The sequence below is a fragment of the Pelophylax lessonae genome (assembly GCF_965119305.1).
Source record: "Pelophylax lessonae genome assembly, chromosome: 6".
NCBI classification, from domain to species: domain Eukaryota; kingdom Metazoa; phylum Chordata; class Amphibia; order Anura; family Ranidae; genus Pelophylax; species Pelophylax lessonae.
The window spans coordinates 16,309,904-16,334,153 of NC_138773.1; the positions used below are offsets into that span (position 1 = coordinate 16,309,904).

The 24,250-nt window shown below is 42.2% G+C and overlaps 2 protein-coding genes across 2 annotated transcripts in view; both read left to right on the forward strand.

Annotated features, from left to right (window-relative positions):
• LOC309558454 (uncharacterized protein) overlaps positions 1-24,250 on the forward strand; it is a gene marked incomplete at its 3' end in the record, with an annotated part of 200,033 nt that overhangs the window by 78,151 nt on the left and 97,632 nt on the right. The gene's annotated exons all lie outside the window — the stretch shown is intronic.
• Positions 1-24,250, forward strand: part of LOC309557489 (uromodulin-like) — a 78,981-nt gene that overhangs the window by 34,995 nt on the left and 19,736 nt on the right. The window contains exons 6-9 of the mRNA XM_082260214.1: positions 1,481-1,635; positions 9,045-9,293; positions 13,321-13,483; positions 19,809-19,887. Coding sequence (XP_082116340.1) covers positions 1,481-1,635; positions 9,045-9,293; positions 13,321-13,483; positions 19,809-19,887 — 646 coding nt within the window. The remainder of the gene's footprint in view (positions 1-1,480; positions 1,636-9,044; positions 9,294-13,320; positions 13,484-19,808; positions 19,888-24,250) is intronic.

Below are 24,250 nucleotides of genomic sequence, written 5' to 3' on the forward strand. Positions count from 1 at the left end.
TGGTCTAAGAAACCAGAAACTACGAGCATTTCATCACTTTGCTTTCATCGATATAAACAGCATCATTTTTAAATTGGGAAAGCATCTGATCACACTAGTCTTGGTGTGATCAGATGCTTTAGGGCAGAGGAGAGATCTATACTCTACTAGACTACTTTTTTCAGATTTCTCAGAAAAGTGTACCTTTCTCTGCCTATTGCTATCACAAGGGATACTTATGAGTGAAACTATTTTTAGTTTTTTTTTATTATGTATTTAGTAAAAGTAATTGATTTTTTTTGTTCCAAAGTAATTGATTTTTTATTAGAATTGTGTAGGGTGCCTTACAATTGTGTTAGGTCCTCCTTTAGCATTTATTTTGATTTATTGTACATCTAGGATGTAGGGGGAATCACTAGTATATTTAGCCCATCTCTTTCTTCACCCAAATGTAATTTTTTTTTGTTGATATACCGACGAATGTCATTTTGTTGGCACATTTTAACTAAAATGGCAGCTCACAGGAAGTGACAGGCTGCAGAGAAAAGGAGCTGGATCCACAGCCACTCAACAATACAGGGATATCCCGCTTTACATACACTCACTTTACGAACACTTACGAATACGGACACAGCTTGGTCAGCTTGGCATGTCACTACTCCTGGTTTTTAACATTGGCGTCTATAGGAAATCTCGGTTAGCTTGACATGGCACTGCTCCCTGTCCAACATTGGCATCTATGGTAAATCTTGGTCAGCTTGACATGGCACTGCTCTAGAACCATACGTGACAGGGACACCAAACTTAGGGAGCAGCGAGAGGTGAACTCAGGACTACAACATATCCTATTTTTTGGTTGGCCAGCTTGCCCAGGTAATCTACCATGTCATAGTCCTGGATCCCCTTAATGTGATTCCCGAGTTTGGTGTCCTTGTCACTTATGGTTTGGGAGCAGTGCCATGTCAAGCGGATCAAGATTTCCCATAGAGCTAGTGTATTTACATACAAGTAAAAAAAAAGTTATTGCTTCACTTTAACCATAAAAGCCAAGGGCACATGTCACAGGGTGTCTATGGGTGGGAAGCCAAGTCCCAGAAGGAGGGCACAGCTGTGTCTCCTTCTGCATCTGGGAAAGGTGATCACAGGCAGTCAGCCGGGTGAACCTGAAGGTGTTGCTGAATGCAGAAGTCCAGTGGATGCTAACAAGTGAAGTTTGGAGGCAACGGTGACTCTGGAAAAACAGTGTCCGTGAGTGCAGAGGAACTTGCCCAGGGGTCTGCCAGGAAGGGGACCACTCCAGAAGCTAAGGTCAGCGGACAGGTATCAGCACAAACAAAATTTTCATTTTACATACATGCTCTGGTCCCATTGTGTACCTAAAAGTGGGGTATGCCTGTACCATGTAATATGTAATAATTACCTGGGTGAAAAAAAGAAAAATAAGTTTGCCTGGAACTGTCCTTTAATTTTGTTTCACTGTACGGTAAATTTTATTTTTCAGAACAATGGAACTGACTACATATATACAAATACCGTATACCTAGAGTCAAAATCTGATGGAGTGATTATAAGAGACAACTATTACATTACCTACCAATGCTCCTATCCATCAAGTATGGAAATCAACCTTCTAACTGCTGTCAGCACCTATACAACGTGAGTCACTTTGCTTGGTGCACAAGATGCCGGTGTAAACTTAATCTGGGGAAAATACCATAAAATACAAACTATTATATTTTTAGGCCTTGAACTGGAGGGAACTGGTACTGTCATTTCAGAGCATACCAACCCCAATTGGGTAGTGCCTTTGGTTTGTTATCAAACTGCTTGGGGAGCTGCAGATGTAGAATGACAAATAAATTAGTGCTGTTATAAAGTTTTGGCCACATGAACTGACTTTCCGATATTCAATTCTCCGCTTTTAATTTTCTCCATGTTACTTTTTTTTTTTTAACATATAATTGAGAAATAAAGGAGCATTACAGGAAAAGAAGACCATATGCAAGAATACAGGCATTAACAGTAAACAACAACAATTGAACGTTATAACAGGAGACAACCCTGCCATAAGTGAAAAAAGGTCAAAAGTAGCAAGGACCAACCAGGGACAATGTAAACCAGGAATTACACAGAGTGGTCAGGGTGTAACATGTTTCTCATGTAGAGCAACTGTGAACTTGGAAGGTACCCTAAAATGAGGAGGATCAGGCCTATATTCAGAGGGTTTAGATTGGTAAGGAACCTAAACTAGGGATATGGATACCATAAAAGTCAAATGAGCCCTAAAAGGGACAAGCTACATGAGAGGGGCATGACATAGCACGTGCCCATGCTCTGGGCTCTACGGGCCCAGGCACGGGGAGGGAGAGGTGTCAAGAGAAGGGTGGATCCTGAGTTAGGTGATTTAGGTAGCATAAAGGTGCGCACTGTTTGGACCAGGCAAACAGCGAGGTAGCACTTAGGAAGGTAGCGGAAGGGGGTGGGGCGGGTCTCCATGTTACTTTTGTCACCTCCAGTCAGAGGTACCTCCCAGAGACCAGACTGAAATCTGGAAGGCGTAATGCTGCAATGTCATTGCTAGGCTCACCATAGTCACAGCTGTGCAAAATGTTGGTACTATGCAGGCTGACTAGAGCTCAATGACCCCAGAACAACATACTCAAAGAGGCATTATGACCTTTCAACTTGTGTGTGTTGTCAGATGAAGGAAACTTCAAAAAAAGCTCAAAAGCTCTGGCGAAGCAGCTCCCAAATAGCAAAGAAAAAAAATGCACAGAAATACATGAATATTGTTTATTTTTTTTTAAAAAAAAAAAGTCATATAAAAACATCCAATGCATTTCAAGGGCAACACCACTTTACCTTTGTGACGGTACTAACCGACACTATGAGTGAAAGACAGATAAGTAATGGTTTGGATTGCTTCAATATTTGTCAGAAAAATCTTCATATAGAAATATGAAGATTTAATACCACCTTACACAGTGTATTCCATGCTTGGCTGTGAGAGAGACACAAAGACTGTCATTCGCAGACTTCCCTGTTGTTTTTGTATTGGGAGGGAATGTGGATTGTCCTGTCTCATTGTTAAGTGTTAATGACCTCACATTGTTCTGTCTGTCTGACTTAAGAGAAACTTATTATGGGATGTATATAGGTACAGTATGTGGATTGGATGCTAAGGAGGAGGGGGGATTGTTCCACATTGTATATTGTTGTGTACACTGTATGAGAGTGTAAAACTCTGTTCCTATTGGATTGTGAATATCACATCCAGTCTTCAACAAGCTCCACCTAGGCGGTAACCTTGTTGGTGAAAACTGTATATAAGTCTGTTTCTCATTTAATAAAGTTGTTCTAGAGTTACTTCACCCTCATTCTAGAATCCTGTCTCTTATTGGGGGGATATGCTACAAGGGATTGCTATGGTCTTCCATACTCCCTTAGATAATCACTAAGCTCTTGTAAGAGCTTGTATAAGAGCTTGTTCCTCTGCACTCTCTGGGGAAAGAGAGCTTCACCCACGGGAACCTGGAGCCTTGTCATAGGTCCAGGGTGGGTAGGAGACAACGAGACCCTAACCAAGCTGCAGCGGTTTGTGGGGTCTGAAGTGGTTACGGTGTCTGGTGGAGTGCTTGGAGCCATTGGGAAGCACTAGGAGCATCCGTCAACAGAGGTACTCAGTACAGGGGTGCCCTGTTCCGTTACAACCTTCATCAGGGCTCAACACAGAAAAAAACATGGAAGGATGCAAAGAAAACAGTGACCTCACAGATCTGTTATATATCAGAACCAATACTGAACTCTCCACCTGGAGTAACAACAGCAGTTGCTGAGCAGCAATAGAGGCCATTTAAGTATTACTCTGTGTTGAACCCTGATGAAGAGGGAGTGGTGTTGCCTCAAAGTGCATTGGCTGTTTTTATACTGTATGACTTTTTCCCCAAAAATTACAATTATCTTGGACTCTTTTATCCAATTTTGGTCTGGCACACCTTTCTGTATTTCTATGGTTAGAGCACAATGACCGCTGGGAACGGGAACTTTATTTTGCTTATGTAACCTCATCTAATATCCTTCCCCAGATTCAGAATTTCAAAACGTTCACAGCATCAAAAAACAGCCAAGAATGTGCCTATTTAAAGGTCTTTGGTTTGCTTTGAATGCACTATGTATATTTTGATTTTACCCTGTACTACTTTAAGCTCTGCCTAATGAGCTGCCAATGGCTGCCCAACATTAATTTCATCCAAGAACCACCATCTCAGTCATGTGAAGGCTCGGCTAAAAGATGAGGGGGCTGTGCAATGCCCCCTAAAGCCCTCAATGCCGGTCAAAGCACTACAGAAAGTAGAAAGTTCCCCACAACACTTCTGAGCCCTCAAAATGTTCCTCAAATCCTGTATCTTTTCAAAGCCCCCCAAAATGCTTCTTTCAGCAGCAGCTAACTTCCCTTCACTGATATTCTCACCCCTCTCTTCCAGTACAGGAGCTAACGCACATTCCACTAGTTTTGGAATATGTGATATTGGGTTGACACCCACTGACTGCTCCCCATTCAGGAAGCATAACTACACAAAAGACCTCCTGGATCTTGAGGGAAGTGTGCTAGTCTTTCCAGAGGTGCAGTTTCAGAGTGTGTGACTATAGGTTTGCCTCATGGGGGAAGGCAGCTGAACCCATTGTAAATGCATTCATGGTTACATGGCAATTGGTGGTACCGAGTGTTTTGGTGGCCATGCAAACCTTGGAGCCTTGGCCTTGGATTGCCACCCAATCTACCCACATCATAATCAGCCATGGATCTCCAGCCACATATCCAGGCGATCAGATCTTACAGTCTCTTTCTTTATAAATTGCATTATTTATCAGCTGGGGGAGAGGTCCTAACTCTTCATTTTAAGCCTTTGACATACTGTCAGTGTTTTATAATAAATAATTAGGCAGCGCCTGTTCACTTTTTTACTGATTCTGCCTAACTGAAAATTCAAAATGCTTTGTATGAGCCAGAAAAGTGGAGACGAAAAGGGATAATTTCTCTGACTAATTCAGCTGTTTGTATTATGTGAATAGTAGAATAGGGTGGGCGGAGCTTGCGTGGCCGACGCAGATTCTCTCTCCCAGTGGATAACGCTTTCGCTTTACTAGCAGGCACAGCTGAGTGCCATGAACATGTGAGTTGCCTAATTTTTCTTAATAAAGCCTACCACAGTGTATATACTGAGAGCATTAGATCTGCCTTTATTATTATTTTACTACATGTCCCGGGACCTCCGGAGGTGAGCAGCTGGAGAGTCAACCCTAGGAGTCTTATACCCTCATATAGGCGTATGCTGGCCCGTTTGGGTCCCTACTGAGGTGAGAGGCCAATCTATCTGGTGGAGGGATTTCACTATGGGTGTATGTTTCCCACAAGATTGGAATTGTTGATTTGATCACTTATGCACCATCTGTTGAAGTTGAACACGATCACAGTGGACTATTTATATGGACTCTTTATTTATATCATCACTACAGTATTATTGAGTGCACTTCTAGCGCATCACGTTTATGTATTTTATATATATATATATATATATATATATATAAAAGCATAAATGGGAAGGTGGAGCCTGGAGTTGTGGGAGGGGAGGAGCCGCCTATTTAAGGTCGGGCCCCCTGCCTCTTCTGGACTGGTTTCGGTCACGCCCACTACCAGGAACGCTAGCTCTCCTTTTGCTGTTGATCCACGAGGACGCTTTCGGGTTGGCCAGCAGGCACCAGTGAGTACAGGGGGGGGGCTGAGGCTTGGTCCCCCCCCTGCTCCCTCACCACCAGCTGCACAGCCCCTGCTCCCCTACCACCAGCTGCTCAGCCCTCTGCTCCCTCCTTTACTCACGCGGTGGACCGCGGCTGTCCTGCCTTGTCGGACCTCTCTATTTTCATAGACTTCTACATGCGGGGGGGGGGTCTCGCCTCCGCCCCAGACGGTGCTGCCCTCCTTTTCCATGGTCATGCCCGCCCTACCTGGGGTAGGCGGCGCCGGGGGGAGGGAACTTCTCTGCCTGGCCATCAGTCCTCACCAGGTCTGTCCCATGTTGCAGCAACCACTGTATTCTGTGCCAAACATTCCCACCATTTTTTTTTTCATGCACCTTCCGTATCATTCATCCTCTGCCAGGTTGTCCAACCCCCCCCCCCCCTCCCTTCTCGCGCACTGGCTGTGTGACAGCTTTCACTTTTTTTGCTCCCGAAGGATCATCCTCTGGGTCTTGATTTCACTTAAACTTACACCATACTGAAACCTGTTCTCAAGTGTCATAACTGCAAACCTGGATTAAGGAACCCTGCAAATAGTTTCTTCCTCATTTATGTTTTCCGATTACCTTATTCCATGGAACAGGTCACATTACATCCAGATAGTTTGGTTGCAGCTTCAAAAAAAAATATAAATAAATAAAAACAAATCCTGTGAAGCAGCTTTCTTGCCATTTTTAATTGCACTTTGGTTTGCACCAGCTCTCATCCTGCACAGACAGCCCCCTGGCTGTGCCTCCCTCCCACTGGCCAGCCTCACTCTTGCATCCTCTGGGAAAGTTTTTTTTTTTTTTTTTACCGAGCACACTTTCATGCAAATTCTTTGTTGTTTTCTTTGCCATCATTTTGCGTTACACGATCATTTGTTTGTTTTAAATGTGTCTTGTTTTTGTTTGTTTGACGCTTCTCACAGGTACCACATCTTAGGAAAACAAATTGTTTTTTCCCTTAGTTACAACTCTCAGGGGCTGTTCGGCCACAAAGGTCTTTTTACTTACCGCATGCGGGGGCCACGTTCTCACCCCCTTCACCTGGCTTCCGGCCATCACCCGCAGCCTTGACACGCAAGGATACACTCTGTCCACATTCCTGGTTCACTTCCGGTGAAACGTTCATTCGGGGGGGGGGGGGTGGGCCCTAGTCCGCATTTCTTCTCCCCTCAGTCCGCAGGGCATGTCAGTTGTTTGAGTCAGGTGCTTATGTCATCTCACTTCAGGCACCAACTGTTTTTTCACCCATACAGGCGGCACGCACAAACTTCATCGGACGTTCAGGCAAGCCTTTTCAGACCTCTCACAAGTTATCGCAGGTATGCCGTCTCACTTGGTCCATACTCTTCCTTTATACTGAGCGTGGGGGGTGTTGTTAGGAAGGTCACTTGGCAGTTAGCCCAAGACCAATACCCATCCCCATGCAGAGGTTTTCGCCCATCGGCCCAGATCATAGCTAGCGTCTCGGTCACCCCGCTAGCGTAGAGATGGCGTCACCTTCTATAGGCCTACACCCCGCCATTTCATTACTTGGCACAGCACAGGGCCAATTCATAGACAGCGCCTCTATCCACTGCTGGGTTAGTTAGGGCTTCATGTCCCAAGCGGGCCAAACTGTAAAGTGCTTCACTAACGACATGGCAGTGGGCGACATCATCAACAGGGGGCGGTTTTCCTCCCTAACCATCATGAGTTTATTTAGAAGGCTCACTTGGCTGGCCACCACATTGCACTTCCACTTGGTTTGAGAGCACATGCCAGGCATTCTTAACACAGCAGCTGATGCCCTGTCTCGTTCCAATTTGCAGGTCTTCTTCCAGGCACATCCCACGGCAGAGGAAATCCAGGATGAACCACCACCATTTCAGGAACTCATCCTGGATCAGTTGTTCTCATGGCCCATGGGAACATGCTGGCCCAGTCAGCACTGTCAACTAACACCAGACGCTCTTACACGCAGGCTCTGACTATCTTCATCAGGTTCATCACAGAGTTCAATATTTTGGACCCGTTGTCTTTGGACACCATTGAGGCTTTTTCTTCCTTTTGCCATTTAAACTTGAAACTGGCACACAGCACAATCAAACTCTACCTATCCGGAGTTCAGTTTCACCTTCATGGCATCAAGTCCCATCAAGAACATTCTTAAAGGCATCCTTCGGTTGGAAGGCCACAAGCCCACGGGTCGTCAACCAATTGACGGCAGCAGGTTCCGGGCTTTGTCCGACCTGTTGGACACCAGGCCATTTGAGGCAGGGACCAATGATGCCATCAAGACAGCCATGTATCTGGCTTTCTACGGGTTCCTGCGGCCTAATGAGATCACTGTGGGGAACTCACTCGGCACTGCCAACACGTTAAAAAGGGCTGATCTAGTTAAGATGGATGACCATTTTGTCCTGTCACTCCGCCAGTCCAAGACCAATCAATTGAGGCCACCAGTTGAGATACCACTGTATCCTTCATATAATAGATGGTGCCCAGTCCAGTTGCTGGGCAGCCTTTATCCGGGCATGGCGGGCCAGGCCAGCGATGCTCCCCTGCTGAGCAGGCCTCTCACCACGCCCAGGTTGGTCAAGTACCTGAGAACCCTGCTGGGTTCATTTGTTTTGCATAGGGGCAGCCACGGCGGCCTCCAGCCATGGCATTCCCATGCATATCATCAAGAGACTAGGGCGGTGGAAATCTCCTGTTTACTGCAGGTACATACCCCAACCTGAAGGCAAGCTCAGACAGGCGTTCTGAGTTTTAGCCAAATTACTTACGGTTGTGTCTTTTCCTTGTATAACTTTGCACTTGCATTAAAGGTTACTTGCACACTTTATTTTTAGCCCTCTTTATTTCACAGGCCTGCCCGAACAATGGTTTTGGCACGCTGCTACCGTAGTTATTTAATTATGCTATATTCTCCATCTTGGTTCTATTCCCTGACCACAAATGGGAAGGCGGAGCCTGGGGTTGTGGGAGGGGAGGGGCCGCCTATTTAAGGTTGGGCCCCTAGCTTCTTCTGGGCTGCCGCAGGGGTCGTCCCACTGCCCCTTTTCTACAACATTCCCTTCTTCCCTCCTTCCTTCTTGGCGGGCCCTCTTTATTTCACAGGCCTGCCCGAACAACGGGTTTGGCACGCTACTACCGTATTTATTTAATTATGCTATATTCTCCATCTTGGCTCTTTTCCCTGACCACAACATCTGCTATCCCTATCTAATACCAAAAAAAACATCACTTCCTTAAATGTTTGCATATCCCTGTTTTAATAATGATTATGTTCCCTTACAGCTCGGTTACTATTAATGTAGCTGGAAGAAGAAATTTTACAATAACGATGGGTCTATTCCAAGATTCAGGCTACACCACCCCATATACAGTCTCTGAGGTGTGGTTGGACTCCTCCTCCATCCTATATATTGGTGGGATTGTTAGTGGAGCTACAGGCTCATCTCAGTTTGTGTTCCTCATACAAAACTGCTACGCCACTCCAAAAGCTGACAGCACCTACGGCCCCAGATATTACATCATAAAAGACCGGTAAGTCAAAGGCTGAACCAGTTTGTATGTTTGAAATACCTTTAATGCACATAATATTACTCGGTACGCTTGTGGTGACAGGAACATTTTAAGGATCTACGCACACTAGAATTTTTTATAAGCTCAAAAACCACTAGAAAAAAAAACTGGATGAAAAATTCTGATAATAGCATTTTAATAGCTTTTTTTAGTAGCTTTTAGAAGCTTTTAGGAGCATTTAGAAGGAATACCCTTTCGATAGCATTTTTCAGTACATGAAGAAAAAAAAAACGTTGTTAGGAACATTTAAGTAGTGATAAGCATTTTTTTTTTCTGCTGGAAAAATTCTCCAAAAAAAACGCTGTTTTTTTTTTCTGCTCCTAGATGCTGAAGTTCAAAAAAATGCTAATAGCCTAAAGTAGAGTGCATGGACACATAGGATAACACTATTTACCTTCTAGGATGTCATACTTACCCCTAACACAGATGGTAAAACATTATAGCTGGTTTCTGTGTTATTCCCTTTTAGCAGCCCCCTTTCCCATAAGGCAAGCAGGCCTACCAGTACTCAATTGCCCCCCCCCCCAGGATTTATACACAATGCTAAAAGTTCCTGGCTGCCACTCCTAGGCATGGGCAAACTGAGCAAAGCAAACAGGTACCTGCGGTTGGCAGACAGACAAGGTTCAGAATAGTCAGGGTTAAATTCATAATCAAAGGGCAGGCAGAGTTCAGAGAATAGTCGATATCAAATTCAAGGTCAACAACGAGGTAATTCAATCTAGCAGGGCAGACAAACAGTTAGCTTTATCAAGTATTAAACATGCTATCACAAGCATGAGACTGCAGGCTTGACTGTCTTAAATCAGGTTTGGTCTCCATCCAGAGTCTTGTCACATCAATCACCTTGCAGGTAGACAGACAGACAAGGAGAATGCCACAGCCAAAACTAGGATGCTGGAATAAGAAGCAGGAGTGTTAGATGTTCCTGACATAGGAGCAGAAAAAAATGTTAATAACTGCTTCTAGGAGCTTAAAAAATGCTAGAGTGCATGGAACCTAAATGTACTTCATTCTCTCTTGGTTGTTGCTTCCCTTTTTTCTTTTTTTTTTCTTTCTAAATAAAACTTTTTATTCCGGATCCTTTTAGTTACAGTTTGATATTTTAATACTTACTAAGCATTATACCTCCACAGAATGAGATATTTTACAGTATGTATGCCTTACCCCCCTTTTTTTTATTATTTTTATTAAATGTTTTTCTTTTGTGATGTATGAAAGCAAAAAATGATGAGGGTCACGGGGTTCCCATCATCATGATATTGGTTATGTGGTTGGTTGCTACCCCCTGCACTTGACTTCAGTTATACAATAGGAACCCATGAGGGTTATACTGCGGCAGGCTGGCTCAGCTGCGCAAATCGCCGTACCTGTATGGCAGTTCACAGCAGTGCTCCTGGGGGCACGTGACTAGAAAACACCCCCTAGGGACACACTTACCCCCTTTGATCACCCCTGAGTTAACCCCTTCCCTGCCAGTTCTATTATTACAGTAACAATGCATATTTTTAGCACAGATTACTGTTGTAATGTCACTGGTCCCCCCAAAAGTGTCTAAAATGTCATTTAGGAGTCCGATCTGCCTGCCACAATGTTACAGTCACGCTAAAAATTGCATATCGCCGCCATGGGAACTTACTTCGCCCCGAAGGGGAGAGCGGCCGCCCCGACTCCCCCCCAACCCATAACACTATGACTACCCGAGGAGGTGTCGACCACCTATAATTCCATAGAGGTGCCACCTGTATGCCAGGTATAGGTAGAGGCCACGATATGTAGAGGCTGAGGACCAACAGTGGTCTGTTAACATCCATGTCATTTTTTGAACAGCAAATCGCTTTTAAAACAACTCACATTTCATAAAATGAAAAACAGCATAAAGAATTGCCTGTATAGGCTCTCACATAGGTTCTGAGAAGGCATGATCCAGTCTGAGAGTGACCTTACCTGGCTCTACCTCCATGCGTTACGCCACTACCCGTCTTTCTACTCAAAAATAAAGATCATTAAACCACAAAAAAAGTGGAAGGACAAGAAGTCTGAAATTATTTTGTATTTTTTTTTAACCAATGAATGGACTTCATATTTGTGCACAAAACACTTTCGAACACTCACCTGTCAAGTGAGAACATTAATGCCGGAGTCTTATCAAAGAACTTTTATCTCAATGGGCTGTCAAAAAAACACATCCCATTGAAGAGCTTTTTTTTTGCTGACAGATATGACCCGGCAGTGGCAATGCTAACATTGCACAGATATTATTTTAAAGTAACAGGAAGTGTATGGCCTCATCTACATGATAAGGTCAGTGCCCAGAGTAATTGGGTGTTCTTAAGGCTGGGTTCACACCAAATACCGATGTGGCTCACAGCAGGGGTCCGGTGCATCCCTGTTCTCCAGGAGACTTGCAATCCCATCACCTAGTTACTAGTGTCAGTGGCCATCATCCCGATAAGTAGAGAAAAAGAGAGGGTTCCCCCAGTTTGTTCTCCATTTCAGGGGTGAATCAGGCCCAAATTTCTGCCTGAAACCGGACCTAAAACAGAGCCAAAGACACACAGGACCCCATGTGCAATCCGGACCACAGCCACCACAGAGATGTGTGAATCGGCTCCATTGAGAGCGGGGAAACCCACATCTAGCCTTAAAGTTCCTCCTTATCACAGATACCTTCAAATTGCCCACTTTTTTCCCACTAATCTTAGCTTGCAGTGTAGAACTTGAAATTAAGCTCTTTCCAACCAACCGCCGGCTGCCGCAGATGTACTGCAGCAGGTAGCCGCTCCTGCGCGAATCACCGTAACTGTACGGCGGTCACGAGCAGGAGGCTAGGGAGCGAGCGTGCGCCGCCGCTAGTCAGTGGGGAAGCCAATGCAGCGGGCAGGCGGCTCCAATTGTCGTCTGACACCCGCGATCGTTCCCCACTGAGAAAGAAGGACGGTCAGCTGTTGTGAACACAGCTGACCGTTCTTCTTGCTGGAATGATCATAGAGCCCCTGTGATCCTACTATATAGGATTACATGTCTCTATGCTCATTCAACAGGCCACACCCCCCCACAGTTAGAAACACTCCCCTAGGCTCACATTTAACCCCTTGATCACCCACAATGTTAACCCCTTCCCTGCCAGTGTCATTATTACAGTAACAGTGCATATTTTTATCACTGATTACTATAGTAATGTCACTGGTCCCCCCCAAAAGTGTCAAAAATGTCAGTCAAGGGTCCGATCTGTCCGCCGCAATTTTGCAGTCCCACAAAAAAATTGCAGATCACCGCCATTACTAGTAAAAAAAAATAAATAAATAAAAATGACCTAAATATTTCCTGTAGTTAGTAGACGCAATAACTTTTGTGCAAACCAATCAAAATACGCCTCTTGCGTTTTTTTTTACCAAAAATATGTACCAGAAAAAAAATTGGCCTAAAATGTTACATTTTTATTTATTTTTTTTTTTGGGGGGGGGGGGGGGGGATGTTATATAGCAGAATGTGAAAAATATTGATTTTTTTTTTTTTCAGAATTCTTGCTCTTTTTTTGTGTATAGCGCAAAAAATAGAAATTGCAGAGGTGATCAAATACCACCAAAATAAATCTCTATGCGTGAGAAAAAAAGGACGCAAATTTCGTTTGAGTACAGCGTCGCACGACCGCGCAATTGTCTGTTAAACTCACACAGTGCCAAGTTGAAAAAAGTGGCCTGGTCATTAAGGGGGCAAATCCTTCCGGTCTTAAAGTGGTTACAGAGCAATTTTAGTAAGATGTTGGCTAACATGAAACTATTCATTTTCCAGTAAAATCAATTTCATGAAATATTGAGCTCATTCTTTTTTGATTTAAAACAATAAAAAAAAAAAAATATAGATAACAACACAAAAATCTGAAAATTTGTTGCAGTTGTGATGATATTCATTAACGGAAATTACTTTTATTTCTAAATTAAGCATTGACAATATTATAATCCCAGTCTAATCATAATACTTTTAGATGCCCCAACAAGAATGATCAAACAATCACTGTACTGGAAAATGGAGTGTCCCTTAAAGGTCGGTTTTCACTTCAAGCCTTTTCATTTCTGGATGGCTACAATCAAATTTATTTGCACTGTGAGGTTGGCTTGTGTGACCGCTTCAGCAACGACTGCTCACCGGTGAGTATCCATTGTCAACATACATTTCTTTATTTTAAAGTTGAAATCTCAGGAAAACAGTGAAATGCAGAATCAAAACTGATACATTTTTCTGATCTGGTTGGCTAATCTTGTGGTGTATAAACCCTATGAACTCCTGTCACACTGCACAGCCAGAAGGACAACTCCACCGTTACTTTTTTTACCATTACAACTTTCATTGTCACCTGCATGTGAAAGAGAAAAGGAGGAGCAAACACCTAGTGCATTACCCTTGGACACCTTAAAAACTTTTTATTAAAATGCCAAAAACATACTCACCGACATGAAGAGCAAAAATCACATTGATGAGTCCACCACATGTGGAAGTAATCGTCCCTGTAATTGGACCGCTGACGTGTCTCGGGAGGCACGCTCCCTTCCTCAGAGCTCTGATTTTTGCTCTTCATGTCGGTGAGTATGTTTTTGGCATTTTAATAAAAAGTTTTTAAGGTGTCCAAAGGTAATGCACTAGGTGTTTGCGCCTCCTTTTCTCTTTCACATGCACTTCTGTTAGGAGTTCCCCGCCTGAGGAGAGCGGCACGCCCAGTAGTCCCATCGGAGTGAGCGCTTGGGTGATTCAGTTGTTTCATTGTCACTTGCCTAAAAGTTGGGCAATGAGATATTATAGTAATGTTGTGGGTCAATTACAGTGGGGAAAATAATTTTTTGATCCCCTGCAGATTTTTTAAGTTTGCCCACTTACAAAGAAAGGAAAGGGTCTGTCATTTTTATCATAGGTGTATTTTAAATGATAGAGACAGAATATCAATCAAAAATCCAGAAAAAAAAAACACATAAAACAAATGCTATAAATTAAGTTGCGGTTCAAAATAATTATTTGATCCCCAAGCAAAACATGAATACCAACTTGGTGGAGAAAAACTTTATGGCAAGCACAGAGGTAGGACGTTTCTTGTAGTTGGTGACCAGGTTTGCACACATCTCAGGACAAATTTTGGTCCACTCTTCTTTACAGATCTTCTCTAAATCTTTAAGGTTTCTTGGCTGTCTCTTGACAACTCAACGTTTCGGCTCCCTCCATAAATTTTCTGTAGGATTAAGACCTGGAGACTGACATGGCCACTCCATGACCTTAACCACTTGCTGACTGTCTAACGTCTATTTACGTCGGCAGTCAGCCGCTCACAGGCAAAGCAACGTAAATCTACGTCGCTAGCCTGTGAGGCTCTGGGGAGCGAGCGCGCACTGCCGGATGCGCGCTCTCGCTCGGTCACGGACCCCCCCGCGCGTATGCACGTTGACCCAGTGTCCGCCGGTCACTCGCGATCATCCGTTACACCGGGAGAAAGGCAGGCAGCTAATGTAAACAAAGCCGCCTGTCATTCTCCCCTGTGTAAGAATAGTGATCATACGGTTCTGCTATGTAGGACCGTTGATCACTGTTCTTACATCACTAGCCACAGCCAATCACAGTTAGAATCACGCCCCTAGGGACACACTTAACCCCTCCCTCTTAAATAAAGTTAACCCCTTGCCAGTGTCATTTTTACAGTAACAGTGCATATGTATAGCACTGATTACTGTTGTAATGTCACTGGTAACCCCAAAAGTGTCAAAAATGTCAGTCAAGGGTCCGATCTGTCCGTCGCAATGTCGCAGTCCCGCAAAAAAAATCGCAGATCGCCACAATTACACGTTAAAAAAAACAACAAAAATGACAAAAATCTTTCCCTTAGTTAGTAAACGCAATAACTTTTGCGCAAACCAATCAAAATACGCTTTTTGCGATTTTTTTTTTTTTACCAAAAATATGTAGCATAAAACAAATTGGCCTAAAATGTTAAAAACTTTTGATTTTTATATTTTTTTTGGGGAATTTCATATAAAAAAATGTCAAAAATATTGTTATTTTTGCAAAATTTACGCTCTTTTTTTGTTTATAGCGCATGATCAAAAAATCACACAGGTGATCAAATACCACCAAAAGAAAGCTCTGTTTGTGGGAAAAAAGGGACGTCAAATTCGTTTAGGTACAGCGTCGCACGACCGCGCAATTGTCCGTTAAAGTGATGCAGCGCCGCTTCGCAGAATAGGCCATAGTCAGGAAGGGGGTAAAATCTTCTGGGGCTTAAGTGGTTAATGTGCTTCTTCTTGATCCACTACTTCGTTGCCTTGGCAGTATCGTATGGGTCATTGTCATGCTGGAAGACCAATCCACTAGCCATCTTCAGTGTTCTGGCTGAGGGAAGAAGGTTCTCATCCAAGATTTTACAATACACGGCACTGTCCATTGGCCCCTGAATGCAGCAAAGTCAGCCTGTACCTTTAGCAGAGAAACATCCCCAAAGCATAATGTTTCCACCTCTGTGCTTGACTGTAGCAATAGTTCTTAGGGTCATAGTCAGCATTTTTCTTCTTCCAAATATGGAGAGTCGTGTTAATGCCAAAGAGCTCAATTTGGTCTCATCAGACCACAGTACCTTCTCCTAATCCTTCTCTGAATCATTTAGATGTTCATTGGCATGGCTGTACATGTGCCTTCTTGAGGAGGGGGACTCACTGTGTTTGGAGGAAGAAAAATGTTGACTATGATCCTAAGAACACCATCTCTACAGTCAAGCATGGTGGTGGAAACATTATGCATTGGGGCTGTTTCTCTGCCAAAGGTACAGACCGACTTTGCTGCATTGAGGGGCCAATGGACAGAGCCATGTATTGTAAAATCTTGGATGTGAACCTTCTTCCCTCAGCCAGAACACTGAAGATGGGTCATGGAAGGGTCTTTCAGCATGACAATAACCCAAAACACAAGAGTGGCTCAATAAAAAGCACATTAACATCATAGAGTGTCCTAGCCAGTCTCCAGACCTTAATCCTATAGTAAATTTATGGACGGAGCTGAAACTTCGAGTTGCTAAGTGACAGCCAAGAAACCTTAAGGATTTAGAAGAGATCTGTAAAGAAAAGTAGACCAAAATCCCTCCTGAGATGTGTGCAATTCTGGTAACTCACTATAGGAACCATCTTACTTTTGTGCTTGCCAACAAGGGTTTCTCCACCAAGTACTAAGTCATGTTTTGCTTTTGGAGCAATCACTTATTTTACTCACTGAATTGCAACCCAAATTATAACATTTGTATCATGTGTTTTTTTCTGGATTTTTGATTGATATTCTGTCTCTATAATTGAAAAGTTATAGACCAGGGGTCTCCAAACTATGGCCCTCCAGTTGTCCAGGAACTACAATTCCCATCATGCCTAGTCATGTCTGTGAATGTCAGAGTTTTACAATGCCTCATGGGACGTGTAGTTCTGCAACAGCTGGAGGGCCGTAGTTTTGAGATCCCTGTTATAGACCCTTCATTTCTTTAAAGATAAAATAATTATTTTATCCACAGTATCTATTGAGCAGGTTAGCACTAAAGATAGGATGCTAAAACCAGAAACTCTAAAATAGAAAGTAGGAATATACCCTGTAACTATGTAGTGTGGCAGAAGTGGGTGAATCACAAAGACAGACTAAAAAAAAAAAAAATGCAAATGTTTTGGCAAGTTAAACAGTTCACTATTTAATGTATACTGGGAGATAATTAGGTTTCATGTATTGTGATGGGACATTAGAGTGCAAGCTCCTCTAGTGGAAAAACTGATGTGAATAGCTTAGTGTTCTCTGTGCAGCACCTCATCATAATAATAAGGATAATAATAATATTGTGTAACAGTGGAGGGGACATTGCAGTGCACTGTCTTTATGTGGCAAAAACTATCATTTCCATTGGTAAACTAATGGAAAAAGCATTAGAAAAGGGAATGATGAAATTAGTTATAAATGTCAGCGCAATTTGAATGTACTGTCTAAAAAATATAGAAAAAAGGCAAATAGATTTACAATTCATCAAGAACGTATTGCCATTTTTATTGGCATTCGCAAGTTCGCATTTTTTTAGGGTGTGAAATGTTGGAGAGAGATGAAAATATGATATTAATATTCAGTGTTACTGTACAAACTAAGGTACGTAGGTATGGACCATAGGGTGAGTACCTGGATTGAAAGCTGGCTCCAGGGGGCGAGTCCAGAGGGTGGTAATAATTTGGAAGTACTCGGATTAATGGGGGGTGGAAAGTGGGGTACCCCAAGGATCCGTCCTGGGACCAATCCTGTTTAATTTATTCATATACGACTGAGAGGATGGGATATCCAGCACAATCTCGGCATTTGCGGACAATACTAAGCTAAGCAGGCCAAACACTTCTGTGCAGGACGTGGAAACCTTACAAGAAGTCCTGAACAAAAAAATGAGGTGGGCAACTACATGGCAAATGAGGTTTAACGTTGAAAAATGTAAGGTAATGCACTTGGGTGTCAGAAATACGAACGCAAGTTACTCGCTAGGGGGGCCCTCTGGGTGAATCTCTGATGGAAAAGGACCTGGGTTTCCTAGTAGACAACAAGCTTAGCAATGGCATGCGATGCCAAGCTTCTGAAAGCAAAGCTAGCAGAATACTGGCATGTATAAAAAAGGGAGAGATTATTCTCCCACTTTACAAGACTCTGGTCCGGCCACATCTTGAATATGCCATCCAGTTCTGGGCACCGGTCCTCAGGAAGGATGTGCTGGAACTGGAGAGAGTCCAGAGAAGGGCAACAAAGATAATTAGGGGAATAGAGGACATATGAGGAAAGACTACAAGCATTGAACTTATTCTCTCTGGAGAAGAGACGCTTGAGAGGGGATATGATATCGATGTACAAATACTGTACTGGCAACCCTAGCATAGGGAACAAACTTTTCAGAGAAAGGGAATTCAATAAGACACGGGGCCACTAACTAAAACTAGAAGAAAAGCAGTTTAACCTTAAACTATTTAAGGGGTTTTTTACTGTCAGAGCGGTAAGGATGTGGAATTCTCTTCTACAAGCAGTGGTATCAGCAGGGAGCATCAATAGTTTAAAAAAAACTATTAGATGGGCACCTTAAAGACCACAACATACAGGGGTATACAATGTACGGTTAACAGCAAACACACACACATCATAGGTTGAACTGGATGGACTGGTGTCCGTTTTTCAACCTCACTAACTATGTAAATATGTTGAGTTTGTTCCCCACACGGGGCACCAAAAAAAAAAAAAAACTATGTTAAGTTTTCTTTTTAGAAAATCCAGGACGATCTGAAAAACCAGCAGCCGATGATCAGAGTGTTCTGTCTGGGGGCCGTCCCCCTGTCAGAGCACAACAACTCAGCAGGGGAGATCACTGTACTAATGTCGGCTGGTTAGTACAGCAGCTCGGTGTGTACCAGGCTTATCACAATACTCCTCTAACCTTTTACTGGATTATGTTACTGTGACGTGAGTCACTTTGGTTGGGGGGCTTGTGAAACCCAGATAGCTTTAGGGAGGTTGGGAGACTCCTTGTCCAGCTCCCTAGGCCCCTCTTATGTGTAAGTCACCCTGTGTCTACTAGGGGCACAGGGTGACCAAGAACCCCAGTTGGGTCTGCATTAATCAGACTCGCTGTACAACCACACTCGACTCAGCATTTGGTGTTACCCCGGTTATCCTGGGTTCTATATGTGTGGTTTGTGTTGAAAGAGTGAGGGGCCTCTTTCACTTGGGAGAGGACTGCAGGCTAGACTCCTGGCCACTGTCTGTGTGGAGCAATCCTTATTGGTAATATCATCAACTCAAGCCACCTGTCTTTCACACAACAACCTATTATCTACTGTGGGGATGTGTTTACAATTTAATAATGTCTATTGTTCTTTGGGAGCTCGATGCCGGTGGGTCTAACCTAGAATGAGATCCCTGATTGTTCAGGTGGTTAATTGTTTCATCTACTGTTTGCCGGCTAGCATTCTGTGCATTCCGCCTAGGCTGATTTAAGTGTTCAGTTAATTGGCATGTTAATGATATTATGGTCAGCCCTACCTCGTTAGCTAACCATTGTGTGATGTTTTGGGTAAATATTTGACTGGTCACTGAAATACTTCTCAAGTGTATAAAAGTCTGTAAGTTGGTTCAATAAACAGTTCATTCTGGTTTCACTCCAAAACTTGTACTGTCGATTTATTGGGGTAACTATAGCCAGATTCACAGATCTTGTGTTCCAGATTGCTTAGGAAGCAGGTTCTTGGCAGAGATACCCAGTCGGGGTGTCTGGATTCCGTTAAAGTTACATTCCCATCTAAATTTAGAAGTCTTTTCTTTAGATTTTGTGAGTTTACAAGAACAAGTAAAATGAAATATTTTAATAAGTTGAATACTCTTTTACCAATTAGTCCAGCAAACATCTCTATAATTGTTTCTGTGTAAAAATATGATTTCCTATTTTTATTTCAGAGATGTGCTTCCTTTAGATCTGCATTGGGCAGCATTAATAATGTGAGAAGTCTGACTTTTGGACCTATCTATCGGAGAGGTAAGACCTATTCAAAATAAAAAGTATTTTTTAAATATCTAACATGTCTTATACATGTAACTGTGTACATTTAATGTTATTTATTAATAAAACTTTTTTATAACAATGCTTATGCAAAAGGGGTTATTCCCTTTTACCTCCATTAATTATTATAAGCAAGACACTTAGATGCTTTTCTTACTCTACAACTCGCACTTTTCATATTATCAAGTCTTAGAATTTTGCACTATTTTACATTAAATGTATTTTTTAACTATAAAAAGGTAATTAACAGAACAATAAAGTTAAAGAAAAATATAAAAGGTTAATGTAGAATAAATGACATGCTACTCTAGTTTTGCTATGATATTTATTCCTTTATTTGTATAAAATTAGATATATTACCTCTGCCTAATTTTAGTAGCTGCACAACCTGACAAACTGTAAGTAATTGACAAAAAAAAAAAAAACAGATAAACATACACTTACCGGCCATTTTATTAGGTACCCCTTGCTAGGAACGGGTTGGCAGTGCCGGGACAAGGTCATCCAGCGCCCAGGGCAAGGATCCAAAACTGCGCCCCCCCTTTCCCTTTGGGTTAGGGTCAAGGCGCCCCCCCCATCCCTGCAATAAACCTTTGCACCAAGGGCAACCGTCCCTCCTGCCCACCCCTTGTCCCGGCCCTGTGGGTAAACCCACTTTTGCCTTCACAACTGCCTTCATTCTTGTGGCATAGATACAACAATGGGTTGGAAACATTCCTCAGAGATTTTGATAGTATCACGCAGTTGCTGCAGATTTGTTTGCTGCAGATTTGTTTGCTGCAGATTTGTTTCTGTCACATCCCAAAGGTGCTCTATTGGATGAGATGTGGTGAGTGTTGAGGCCATTGGAGTACTCTGACCTCATTGTCATGGTGAAGAAACCAGTGGTGAGATGATTGGGGCTTTGTGACATGGTGCATTATCCTGCTGGGAGGAGCCATCAGAAGATGGGGACACTGTAGTCATAAAGGGATGGACATGGTCACCAACAATACTCAGGTAGGCCGTGGCGTTTACACGATGCTCAAATGGTACTAAGGGGCCCAAAGCAGGCCGAAAAAATATCCCCCACACCATTACACAACCACCACCAGCCTGAACTGTTGATACAAGGCAGGTGTCAGGGTTTTGGGAAACCAGACAACACGGAGATGCAGGTAAAAAAAAGCAGTTTATTGGAGCAAACAACAATAAATACACAGCAGCAAGGAAATGAGAGCAGGAACAAGCCAGGGTCAAGTCCAGAATCGGGTAGTCATCCAGAAGCAGGTAGCCTGCTGATGCCGGGTTGTCTGCTGATGCCGGGTCGAGAGCCAGGAGAGTCATCAGACAAGCCAGGTCATACACGGAGGAACACGGAGAACAGAAGACTGCACATGTCCAAGATGGCTGCCAACAGGAGGGCAAGGTAAGACCTTGAAAGCAGGAAGGATCCATACTTTCATGTTATTTTACGCCTAATTCTGACCCTACCATCTGAATGTCGCAGCTGAAATCGAGACCAAGCAGCATTTTTCCAATCTTCTATTGTCCAATTTTGGTGAGCCTGTGCAAATTGTTGCCTCAGTTTCCTGTTCTTAGCTGGCAGGAGTGGCACCCGCCACCATTCTCTCGCTTAAATCCCCTTTCTTCCCCATTCTAATGCTCGCTTTGAACTTCAGCAAGTTGTCTTCACCATGTCTAGATGCCTAAATGCTGCCATGTGATTGGCTGATTAGCAATTTTGAGTGTTACCAAGCAATTGAACAGATGTACCTAATAAAGGGGCCGGTGAGTGTATATTACCATAAACACAATCAGCAGAAGAAAAAATCACAAAACACTTTTTAGAATTATAATAATATTAATAAAATTGTTAAAAAAATCAATAAATGTTGTATTTTTATTATGAGAAAAAAGCTAGCTAAGAGTGTTGTGTCTTAATTTTGCTTTCAGCTGCTGATGAGCCGTCTGGTGAAGGTGAGCTTGAAAAATTCTTAAAATGATTTGCAATTTAATTAAAGTGCATCACACATGAAAGAGGTTTATTATAGAATGAAATAAACAATTCTGTCATTGGTATTAACAAAATGTCAAGACCTCATGGGCTCGTTTTATCCACTTGCCGACCGCTCACGTTGCTGGCTGCTACTGCAGGAGAGCGGCTTGGCTGGGTCTGGCGACGCAGACTTACGCTGCCAGATACCTGCCTCTCGCGGCGGCATGCGCATGCTGCCGGAGGCTCGCTCCTGTTGTTTTTAGACACAGCGGGAGTTGGGCCAGGGGAGGAGAGGTGGTGATCACCGCCTCTCTTCCCCGATCGTTGGGGATCGAGTGAGGAAATCCGGCAGATCTCCTATGTGACAGGCAGGGACAGATAACAAGACTCAGCATAGCTGAACCTGCGATCTGTGTCTGTGTCACACAATCCCCTCCCCCCACACACGTCTGTAAGCATGAGGCACACATTTAACCCCTTGATGACCAACAGTGTTAACCCCTTCCCTGCCAGTGTCATTATTACAATAACAGTGCATATTTTTAGCACTGATTACTGTAGTAATGTCACTGATCCCCCCCAAAAGTGTCACAAATGTCAAAAAAAAATCGCAGATCGCCACCATTACTAGTAACAAATAAATAAACAATAAAAATGACATAAATCTTTCCCGTAGTTAGTAAAACCTTTGGGCAAACCAATCAAAATACGCTTATTGTGATTTTTTTTTACCAAAAATATGTAGCAGAAAACAAATTGGCCAAAAATGTTCAAAAATTTTGATTTTTAAATAAAAAATGTAAAAAATGTTTTGTCATATAGCAGAATATGAAAAATATTGTTTTTTTTTTTTCAAAATTGTCGCTCTTTTTTTCAAAAATTAAAAATCTCACAGGTGATCAAATACCACTAAAAGAAAGCTCTATTTGTGGGGAAAAAAAGACATAAATTTAATTTGGGTACAGCATCGCATGACTGCGCAATTGTCCTTTAAAATAACGCAGTGCCGAATCGCAAAATATGGCCTGTCAGGAATGGGGTAAAATCTTCCGGTATTAAAGTGGATAAAAATACGCTCATTGAGAATTTTTTTGTCAAAGACATGTAGCTAAATACATTTTGGCCTAAATATATGACAAAAATTGAATATATTGGATATTTTTTAACTGTCAAAGTAGAAAATTTCAATTTTTCGCAAAATTTCCGCTATTTTTTTATTAATATCGCAAAAAATGAAAAGTGCACAGGTGATCAAATACCACCAAAAGAAAGCTCTGTTTATGGGAAAGAAAGGACGTAAATTTAGTTTGGGTACAGCTTTGCATGACCGCGCAATTGTCATTTAAAGTCAGTAAAGTGCCAAGTTGAAAAAAGTGACCTGGACGTTGGGCAGGAAAATCCTCCGGTCTTAAAGTGGTTAACCTCCCTGGCGGTATGATTAGGTCTGGAATTATATACCAAAAGCGGTACAATTCTTTTCATGGAAATTTGGCGTATGTATATATACACACATATATATAATATATAACGCATGAATTATAATTGAATCAATAATATAATTTTATATATATATATATATATATATATATATATATATATATATATATATATATATATATATATATATATGTGTGTGTGCATATAATATAATTTTATATATATATATGTGTGTGTGTGCATATAATATAATTTTATATATATATATATATATATATATATATATATATATATATATATATATATATATATGTGTGTGTGTGCATATTATATATATATATATATATATATATATATGCATATATATATATATATATATATGCATATATATATATATATATATATATATATATATATATATATATATATATGCATATATATATATATATATATATATATATATATATATATATATATATATATACCGGTGTATATATATATATATATATGCATATATATATATATATATATATATATATGCATATAAAGTGTGTTTTTTTTTTTTTGCAACGTTTTTTTTTTTTTTTTTTTTTAATTTCCCTCCCTAGTTCCGCTCCCATGCAGCATTGCTGCTGCAGGGAACGGAACTAGGAAGTGATCGTACCGACGGAGGGACGGAGGAACGGCGGGACTGTCGGCTGGCGGTCGCAGCAATGAGAGATCATCGCTGGATTGCCAGGATAAGGTAAGAGAACACCGCTGCGCTCTCTGCAATCCACCCCGAGCGTGACTCGGGGGTTACCGCTCCTGATATGAAAAATCAACCCCGAGTCACGCTCGGGATTACCGCTAAGGTGGTTAAGCATCCAATCAAAATTTTTTTTTTTTTTTTTAAGTACAAACAAGGCTTTTTTTCTATGATAT